General features: G+C 36.3%; 1 protein-coding gene across 1 annotated transcript in view; it reads right to left on the bottom strand.

The window, feature by feature from the left end:
• Positions 1–850: 850 nt before the first annotated feature.
• Ccdc171 (coiled-coil domain containing 171) overlaps positions 851–11,219 on the bottom strand; it is a 310,385-nt gene continuing 300,016 nt past the window's right edge. The window contains exon 25 of the mRNA XM_013020745.1: positions 851–2,607. Coding sequence (XP_012876199.1) covers positions 2,383–2,607 — 225 coding nt within the window. The 3' untranslated portion in view covers positions 851–2,382. The remainder of the gene's footprint in view (positions 2,608–11,219) is intronic.

Below are 11,219 nucleotides of genomic sequence, written 5' to 3'. Positions count from 1 at the left end.
GTTTGACTTCTGGGAAAAAAAAGCATATGGTATAAATATTACTATATTTGGTAGTGAATGCTAATGATTGCTCAGGAGGCTCATCCTTCAGTTTCTATGGCCTTTAGCATCTAGTTGCTTATAAATGTGACATGCTTCGATTTGATTTAATAATCTTCTTGAATTTATAGTCAGAATTTGCTGTGTAAAATTTGTCTGTAAGGTCAATACACATATACATGGAGACACACACATTTATTTTGGGAATTATCCTACTAACCAATTGTAAAATTAAGGCAAGCAGACCAAAGCCTGCCCAAGACTGTAAAAGCATTTGCTCTTCTTAAATCACTAGAATTTGGAAACAGATCAACAGAAACATACAAATGGAAACATGTACACACAAACACAGACATGTATATTACACACAGTAACATTTGGAAGTTTAATGATATCACATCAACTAAAGAACTGTTCATCAACTTCCATATGGAGAATATTATCATTGTGCAGAATGGCAGAAGACAATATGTGGAATTGTGCATAAATTATTCTATGATCTATATAAAAACAATCAATAGCACATTCTGTGTTACAATAAATTCTGAATTTCATCCAGATTGCATTACACAGGGCATATGAAAAAGAATTCCAAAGAAAGAATTAAGGGAAATAAAATTTTATTCCACATAAAAAGCTTTCTCAAGTTTTACACAAAGCTAATTAAACTAGCTCAGTATTATAAAAAATAGTATTGTGTTACACAGTATGACAATAATAGTGCTGTATTACCTCAGATAGCATATATCACTTGGGTGATCTGGCTAATAACATAAATAGTATGCAGATTTTATTTATCAAGGCCAATAAAAACTCTCAGCAGTTGGTTATATTTGAATCAAATGTCATAGTAAACACAACATAGATTTTACAATGCATACTATTATTCTCTAATGCATTCATAATGAAAATCTCCATAATGAAAAAATAATATAAAATACAGATTTTTTGCATCAAAATTCCTTGTCAAAAACTACAGGTCACTTTAGAAGTTAATGTCAGTGGGGAGTTAAATGATTAATACAGAAACAGATACATATTACAAATATTCTTTTGTTCTTCACTTACCATGATGCAAACAAACGGCAAGGATTTAACCTTTAAGGGTTAAAGAGTTTAATCAATGTCAATGTCTGATCTTCTGAAGGCGATAAAGAACAGTCTGTCTAGTGATACCCAACAGAACATCACTTTGTCAAGCCACAAAGCACCCAAAAGCTTGTCAAGTAAGTTACCAGAAACCTCTTTGTGGTTAGAACTCAGCTCCTTCCTGCTTGACCTATTATTTGATATTTGACCACTTGGTTGCAAGACACTTGCTCTTTCTAGCTGAAATGTCACTGGGGCATCTTGTCAGCTCCCCGACATCTCGGCCTGACATACAATTTTACTTTTGTGTGCTACAAGGCAGAAAATGCAGGGCAATGGCCTTGTTTTAAATTCTGTCAGCATCAAAGATGGGCGTCACTCTCGGGTCCTACCAACAACAAAAACAAAAAAGGAGCCTATTTTGAAGGTCAAAACAGCCATTACCTTGAAGATTTCAGCTTATACTAAATATATTACCTGCTGTACTAGTGTGGGAAGTGTCCTTATAAAGTGGCTAAACATACCAAGGAAATCCTCACAGCACAATTGCTCTACTTTCTTATCAAAAGCAGACTTGCTAAAAGGATGAGTTTTCAATCCCTGCAGGGACCAGATTCAGCAGTTAACTTAACTTGTTCAAATGGGCAAGTGGTATCATGTAGCTTTACAAGGAGCAACCTGACCTTCTCACATTGACCAGGAGTGACATTATTGTGCAGGAGGAGAAGCAGTCACATCATTTCTGTTTTGCACAACCTGCTTAAAGTTTGCAACTAAATGCTTGTCTTCAGTTGAGCTGACAAGAGAGAAGAGGGGCTCAGTGAACCATGGCAGGGCTGCCATGAAATGACAGGAATCATTGGCATACATTTCAAATAGCTCTCTCAATCCTATTAAAGTATTGCAGTCCTGCTTTAAAATAGACAAGTATGAAACAACTTTGATAGATAGAGACTAAAATGGCTTATTGATTTTTTTAAGTCCGAAGGAAATTACCCAAAAAGTGTCATTCTTTAACATTTAAAAATATGTTACATAAAAATGAGCAACTGTGATAATAAATAAAACTTAGAGAGAGGAACTAGGTTATTTCATTATTCAGGGAGACACAGATTCCTGCACACATCAAGTTACTGCACGATTTTTAAAACCCACCCCTTGTGCTGAAACAAAATTCAAGTAATAAGAAAATCCCCCTTTAAAACAATTTTAATTGTACTGTTAGCTCTTCCTCCATTGCTTTATTTCATAAAGTCATAATCCACTCTGACTTGGCCTTTTGACATTAGGAGACATCACTGGAGAGGAATGAGATGATGTTAGAGAATGGGGTGCAGTATTTATAAATGTTTCCTTAAAGAAAGTGTAAGTTGTATCAAGTTCAGCTTGCAATGGCAAAAAATCCCCAACAACAATTCTGTCAGCAGGAAGAGTAGCTCTTGAAGGAATGGAGAGATTTGACTGTTCTCTTGATCCTGGCTGTGACACACAAAAGAGAAACATAATAAATATTAAGTAAAAATTCTTAACAGAGACTAAAATCACAAACAAGGAAGTAAACACATGATCATCATAACATAAAATGGGATGGAGATTCCCATTTAAATAATCAAAGTAATAAAAATATAAAAATGTTTAATATTTTTCAGATGTGGCTGTGAATCTATCATACGTCCCAAAAGAACAACAGGAAAAATACTAAAATTTTGTATACACCTGAAAGTAGGTAGCTTATGCCTGTAATCCTAGCTACTCAGAGGCTAGACTCTGAGGATCACAGCTCAAAGCTACCTCAAGATGGAAAGGCCATGAGACAGCCTGAAGTAGAGCTGTGGTTCAAGTGATAGAGCACTAGCATTGAGTAAAAAAGAAAAGCTAACGGATGTTGTCCAGGCCCTGAGTTCAAGCCCAGGTTAGACACACATACACACACTTTCTTTTAGTTTTTTTTATTGTCAAGGTGATGTACAGAGAGGGTATAGTTGCATAAGTAAGGTAATAAGTACATTTCTTGTCAAACATACACACACCCATTTTGGGGGAGGGGGGTCCGGTCGTGGGGCCTGAACTCTGGGCCTGGGCGCTGTCCCTCAGCTCTTCAGCTCGAGGCTAGCGCTCTACCACTTGAGCCACAGCGCCACTTCCGGCTCTTTTCTTTTTGCTTATGTGGTGCTGAGGAATCAAACCCAGGGCCTCAGGCATGCAAGGCAAGCGCTCTACCACTGAGCCACCTTCCCAGCCCCAACACACACTCATTTTTATAAAGCTTTATTTTCAAAAAGTCAGTACAACCAGGCATTTTACCTCTGCTTCAATTCATCAGCAATTTACATAAATTAATGCTACTAATATTATTTTAATATGCGTATTATATACACTGCATAACCTGTTATATTAGACTGTTAAAAAGTAAACTAGCCAGGCACCAGTGGCTCTCGCCTGTAATCCTAGCTACTCAGGAGGCTAAGATCTGAGGATCATGGTTCAAAGCCAGCCTGGGCAGGAAAGTCCATGAGACTTGTATCTCCAATAAACCACTAGAAAACCAGAAGTGGCGCTGTGGCTCAAGCAGTAGAGCACTCACCTTGAGTTGAAGAGCTGAGGGATAGCACCCAAGCCCAGAGTTCAAGCCCCACGACTGACAAAAAAAAAAAGTAAAAAAATGGGTATTTATTTTACTTTTGTCAGCCTGGCTTATTTAATTGACAAATATAGCACAAATAAAGGTAAGAAAACCATTGTGACTTCTAAAAAATAACGTAAGTATAAAAATCTAGTAAAAATATTTTGCCTTTATGTTTGACAATCATGCCACCACTCAGTTTTAATAGACTGTTCCATTGTAAGTATGTATAAATCATACATCAAAATAAGAACCGGAACAAGGAAACAACTGTTCATATTTTTCAACATTGCTGGTATCCAGAATCAAACATAAGATTGGCTATATAACCATTCAGTATTTAACAAAGCTAACATATTGGGTAAAGCCATACATGTAATCTGTAAGTAACGTTAGTAACTAGTAAATACTGAATGTTCATGAAGTCTAATGGCAAGTATTATTTTAGGATATTTAAAGTACAAAAATGGTGATCAATCTTATGTCAGCACTTGCCAAATCTTATCAAGTAAGTGTTAACTGAGCTAACAATTGTAGTTTCAAATATCTCCACTAAAACCTTTTCCTTACATTATAAAATTTTTCAGAACACCTTTTTTGGTGGATCTTCTTACAGTTTTGATAACGAAATAACATAAGGTTTAAGGGTCTACTTTATTATGTTATGTTATACAAAACTGCTCCTACATGAGAAAACAAGAAGGAAACTATTGCTGGCACTAGGAAATTATTAGAAATTCAGCTGTTGTATATGTTACCATTTTTGTAGATTTTTTTTAAAACTACAACAAGAGAAAAATCAATGTCTACACCTAACACCTAGTTCAGCAATTTTCTTTGATCTCTGTTCTTTTGATTTCTTGATGCTCCACTGCAAAGCAGATAGCTGACGGAAATCATCTTTTCATGCTAGAAGTTAAAAAAAAAAAACTAAAATGGCCACTTGGATAATGGAGAAGATTTATCTATTCCCAAGGAATGAAAAAAAAATAGCAAAATTATTAGCAGCTCTGAGGAGTTTTAAAGAACCTTAATCCTGGGTGCAAGCATGTCAGCTCAGATCATGAACAGAGGGCCACCTTACACCACAGCTGGCAGTGTGCCTGCTGCACTTATACTGCGACTAGAGCCACATTTTCTCATTTTTTTCCAGCTGTGTGCTAGAATCAGCAGCAGCAGCACTGGATTTGATTTTGCTGCTGCAAATGCCATGGCCTAACTTTACATTCCACTAGAGCTGGACAGACACAGAATTTGAGGCTTGACTTTCCTCTTTGCAAAACTTAGCTGAAGCAATAGTATTCTTTATTATAACAAAAGAATATCATCAGGTAAGGTGTTGGGGTTTTTACAACTTTTTGTGTATTGACAAATTATACTTCTATGTATTTAAGGGTTTAAAAAGTTACATTGTGGGGCTGGGAAGTTGGCTCAGTGGTAGTGCTTGCCTTGTGTGCATGAGGGCCTCGGTTTGATTCCCCAGCAGCACATAAGCAGAAAAAGCCGGAAGTGGCACTGTAACTCAAGTGGTAGAGTGCTAGCCTTGAGCTGAAGAGCTAAGGGACACTGCCCAGGCCCAGAGTTCAGGCCCCCATGACTGACAAAAAAAAAAAAAAAGTTACAAGGGATGTGAAGGGTAAACCAAAGGAGGAGGCTGCAATGCTTGGTAAGAAATGTACGCATTATCCTTCCCATGTAATTGTAACCCCTCTGTACAGTATGTTCACAAATAAAAAATAAATAAATAAATTTAAAAAAAAGTTACAATGTAATTTTTAATACAACATGTAATGATAATAATGATAATATCAAACTAAATAATCTATCCTTCACCTAAAGTATTTGACATTTTTGTGATGAGATCATTTGAGATTCGTTCTACTAGCCAGAGTAAAATGTACAGCACTCAATTATTAGCTATATTTACCACACTGTGCCATAAAATCTGAAAATAAAAACCAACATTCCTCTAATCCAAGTAGGCTTTGTACCCTTTATCATCTCTTCAGATTCCTCTATCCAAGCCTCTAGTTACCATCATTCTGCCGTGTTTATATAAGCTCAATTGTTTTAGGATCTATATGTAAGTGAGAACACATTTGTGTTAGGTTGATTTCACATGGTATTGTCCATCAACAGTGAAACAAAGGACAGAAACTCTTCCTTTTGAAGGCTGAATAGCATCATTCCACTATGTATATAGTCCATCATTTCTTTGTCCATTCATCATCTGAGGGACACTTAGGTGGACTCCATAACTTGGCTATTGTGGACAATAGTGCTATAGTACTGCAATGAGCATGGTCATCACTCAATTTGCTGATTTCAAATCTTTTGGGCAAATACCTAGAATGAGGGCTACTAGATGATATGTTGGTTGCATTTTCAGTCTGTTGGATATTTTTTTACATCTTTATACTTTAAATTTTGGTCCAAGAAACCATGTGAGAGGAGAGAGTATACAGAAACAGAGGCTATTTTCTTTTTGATGTTTTAGACTAGAGAAAGGTACATATACCTAACTGACCAACTCTCCTGTTTGACCAATATTAGAGACAGTAGAACTTCTTCAAAGGATATGTTGTACTTGAAGTTTCCTTTTTTGTTCTGAATCCATCAACCTAACACAGTATAAACATGGGAAGGCAGTCCTTCAGGGAAGGTCTCTTCTAACTGCTCAATTCTCTTGAATATTTTACAGGTCTTGACATTCTACAAAAGGACTCCTTGTCTGCCTTTTTTCATTCTACACTTTAATACGCCTATTTTCTACATTGTAAAAGAAAGCACTCTTTCATCTCACATAACAATTTTAAACTGAATAATCTTGAAATGGGATGTTGAGCATTTCTCCAGTAATTCAAATAAGTTTCAGTTTTTACATATTTGCTTCTAATCTTATTTCCTAAACACAGAAAATAACCTAAAAACTTTGAAAGGGTTGGATGGATGGGGGAAGGAGAATAGTGGATGGACTGGGGAGGGAGGGAGAAAGGGAAGAAGAGAGAGTGGCAGGGAGAGAAAAAGACTACTGACTTTTATCCCCAAAAGGTATAACCTCCAGCAAATAAACAGGCTTATTATGTGTAAATAAAAACAAATAATTCTTTTTGATGCTTGGATCATCTGCTATGCTGCTAAAAAATATTTCATGAAATAGGACAAAATAAGTCACTTAGCTTAAAAGAAGCCAGCAAGAATTCTGGTGAAATTCTGATTTGAGGATGTGATATTAAAGTAACAAGTACATATTAGCTATTTTTCTTATTACAAATTATATTCAGAAATATATCATAATGTTTCTCTAATGTGACACAGAGAGTAAAGACAGTTAAATAACTTTGTGTCAGAGACCATTCGAAGCTAATATTCACTACCTGATCTTACGTTTTAAATCTGTAAAGTCTGTGGTCATTTAAACAGCTTTTTAAATTGCCATCATGTTCTAGTAGTAATCTTATGTAAATCTAAATTTAGGCAATTTTTCCAAAAGAAATTAGATACCTGAAATAAAAGCTAGGTGTCATGTGAATCTTTATGGAAGCACTTTTATTTACTCAATAAGCTATAAATGATCCTATTTGAACTGTTATAGTCTATCAGCTAAATACATATTCACAATATACAATGTGCCTACTAAATTTCTTCATTTAAAAAGTATCTTGTGAAATAAAGTTATTGGACATATCCAGTAGCCATTTTCAAGATGCTAATATCTTAATTTTCTAAGAATGTTTTCCAAACAAAAAAATAGAACATTAGTATGATAATAATCATTCAATAAATTATCTACAAGTCAAAGCTGCTTTGCCAACCAAAGCTTCTCAAACAGTGACACCACATTTGTCTCCACTGTAGCATTTATGGCCAAGTTAATTCTCTTAGAATTTAGTGTTATAAAAAGCAAGGGAAAGCATGATTTAATAAGCCTGAGTAGTATTGCATGGAGCGTATGCTAAGCATATACTTTGCTGAGAGCACGAGTGGAGATTAGCAGACCTAAGCTTCCATCCCCAAGTCCATCACAATGTAACTGGGCAGGCAAATGAGTCCACCCACACCTCACCTTTCTTGTCTATACACTGGGGAAAGGAGTGCTCTCTAGCTCTGAAGTTTTAGATGTCTATTATAATTCATTATGTGATAGCACATGAGATAATATTAATGTCTAACTCCTATGGGTGACATTTACTTTAAAATTACAGTTTTCCCAAATAGCATACTTAATTTTTGCTTTTAGTTTTTTTCAGGTAGAGTCTCACTTTTACCTGGGCTAGCCTCTGACTGTCATCCTCCTCCCTCCACTGCCCACGTAGCTGAAACTATAAGCCTATACCACCATGATCAGTGTGTGTACTCAAGATTTTGAGAAGATGCAGATGGACTGTTCTTAAAGGAATGGAACACATATTATACATGACTCTGCAAAAGGAATAAATAACACTTAGCTACCATTTAAATGGTGTGTCTTCATTCAATTAAATTCCAACGTATACCTTTTTCAATCATTTCAATTACCATGTTGATATTTTAAACTTTGAATTTTTATTGATTAGTTTTAAGTAGAATGTAATAGCTCAACATAAATGGATAAAAAAATCTAAGTATCCAAAAGAGGGTGTTACACTGAGGCTTCCTTACCATTTCTACCTTAACTCCTAATTTGCTTTTACCACTAGATTCTAAATATTAGCATCACACTTTTTTCTTCTCTTTGATACTATATTTCAGGATACTTAACCAAATTATATCAATTTCCTGTTTGGCCATGCTGATATTACAAGATACTGAAGTTTGCACAGATAAATGGAGTTGGCCATAATCACATATCTATAATGGTCTCTTGTAGGATACTCAGTCACATACCAGAAATATACATGTACATGTACATAAACATGTGCCACATAAATACTAATTGGTGCATTCACACATCTGCTATCATACCAATGAATATTTCTTCCTTGTAGCTACCAATTCTAATTTCTAGTTATAAATTTCAAATCTGTCAGAATATTTGATGCATTTTTCTCCCTAACAGTCAGGCCAGTTTGGTACTTTTGCTTATTGCTATCAAGGCATGAGGGGAGGTATCTTTAGTTAGGCAGTACCCTAAGAACTCCTGTATTCCTAGCAATTATGAAAGTACAATCACTCAAGCAGGGAGCCGGTGGCTCATGCCTGTAATCCTAGCTACTTAAGAGGCTGAGATCTGAGGATGCGGTTCAAAAAGCCATTCTGGGCAGGAAAGTCAATGAGACTCTTATCTCCAATGAACCACTAGAAAACCGGAAGTGGTGCTGTGGCTCAAGTGGTAGAGTGCTAGCCTTGAGCTGAAGAGCTCAGGGACAGCGGCCAGGCCCAGAGTTCAAGCCCACGACTGACAAAAAAAGAAAGTACAATCACAAAGGTATAAGTAAATCAGAAAATAGAAGAAGAAGATACCAACTTGATTCATATCACATTTCTTCCCTCAAGCAGACCCCAGCTCTCCCGTTCAAGTTCTCTAATTCAAGTTTAGCCTCGACCTCTTGGCTGCTATGGAAGATTGACTGGATTAATAGTTATGGATTTTTTGATGCTTCCTTATGGACATGCTCTTTACAGCTCCTAAACTCGCTGTCCCATCTCATCTACCAATTCCCCACAATGTCCAATCTAGTTTGTCCCTAAATATGACATTCCATGGCTTACACCAGCTTCCTCTCTATCTGCCTTTGTGGAATGAACTTTGTAAACTCAAGGATTATCTCTCCTAAGGCCTTTCCAGAATCTCTTCCCACTTTCCCCAACAATAGTTATAGTTATCAGCAAAATCCAATCCAAATTTTATATTCTTTGTAAGGTTAATTTTATTATATTTTTTCTGTAAAACTATGAATTCCTAATATGATGAAATCCTGACTTTGTATTCCTAGCATTTAGCAGCATATCTATGAGTAGAAAAGAGTCCTAATTTGTGACTGAAAACAAACCATTCATATTATCACTTCATGGTTTGTCTTAGATTGCTATTTGGTTATTTTGTGCACTACAGATTTAGCAGAAAGGAAATAGACTTGAAGCCTATTCTAAGCTTTTTTTTTTTTGCCTGGACGCTGTCCCTGGGTTCTTCAGCTCAAGGCTAGCCCTCTACCACTTGAGTCACAACGTCACTTCTGGTTTTCTGGTAGTTTATTGGAGATAGAGTCTCATGGACTTTCCTGCCCGAGGTGGCTTTGAACCACAATGCTCAGATCTCAGCCTTGTGAGTAGCTAAGATTACAGGCGTGAGCCAGGGGTGCTCAGCGTTTTTTCTTGCCATTTAGTATACGATCTTTTGACAAGTTATTTAATCCATGTAAGCTTGTAGTCTCTGTGAAGTAGGAAGAATAATCCTTCATAGGGCTGTTACACTCCTCTAGGGTTTCTGTTCCTTTCACGCAATAGTAAGTTGCAAGGTTATAATTATACATGTATTGAACATGTATGCCAAGCCCCATGCTAGGCCTAACTTTAAAGGCATGATAGGAATTTTTATAATTCAAGGAGAAAGTACTGCTATTTTCCCAATTTAACAGTAGAAGAAACTAGAGTTCAGAAGAGTGGAATTGTTCTATCAAGTTTCACCATCTACTAGTGGCAGAAAGGGATGGGGATGTCTGTCTGGTTCACCTACTCATACCCTATCTTCTCATTCTGTCCAGAGACGACACAGCCTAGCAAGAATTCAACAAATACATATGACTAGAAAATAAAAATACACAGACTCTACTAGAGGCTAAAAATAATTATTTTGGTAGCATATTTTTATTAAAAACCAATATGTGAATATCCATGGCCCTAGGGTAAATAAATACATTTTATGGCATGAAATTTCTAGCTGTTTTACCAAAGGAACTTATAAGTTATTGTTATATTTAGAGGTAAAACTTTAGCACTGAAGTTTTAAATTACATAGGAATATTTAAATTTTAATTTGCTTTTAAGATGTCTTGGGCCTGCCAGACAAGGTAACATTTCCCATTTTCTTTCTTTGAATTTTTAAACTTTCCTTGAATTTTTAAATCTCATGATATGACTGCAGGGGGGAGGTGGGGGAAGCTGGAGAATTTTCCCAAATGCTTTTGTCTTTTCTTTTCCTAGTTTCCTTAAGAGCACTCCTGTGTTCCCAGTATGCTCTTTTCTTCACAGCCCCAACATAGCTGATGGGAGAGAGTGCCAGAAATGGCAGGAAATACAAGGAATCACTCACTCCATACAATCAAATGCCCACACGTCATATAGAAAAGTGCTATTAGTAAACTGGTAAAAATGTGTAATAAATATGCTTACGATAAGAATTACTTTCTTAATTTATGAAAGGCTGGTGCAAATCAGCTTTGGTGAGGGGGGGGAGTGGGGAGGATTGGGTGGGGGTGCAGGGGGAGGATGGGAAGGGATGGGAAGGGGAAACAAAGGAGGAGGCTGCAATGCTTGGTAAGAAATGTAC

This window comes from Dipodomys ordii, unplaced genomic scaffold, assembly GCF_000151885.1.
Source record: "Dipodomys ordii isolate 6190 unplaced genomic scaffold, Dord_2.0 Scaffold53, whole genome shotgun sequence".
Taxonomy (NCBI): domain Eukaryota; kingdom Metazoa; phylum Chordata; class Mammalia; order Rodentia; family Heteromyidae; genus Dipodomys; species Dipodomys ordii.
The sequence above is the reverse complement of the archived record's forward strand: the minus strand, read 5'-3'. Positions and strand labels throughout refer to the sequence as shown.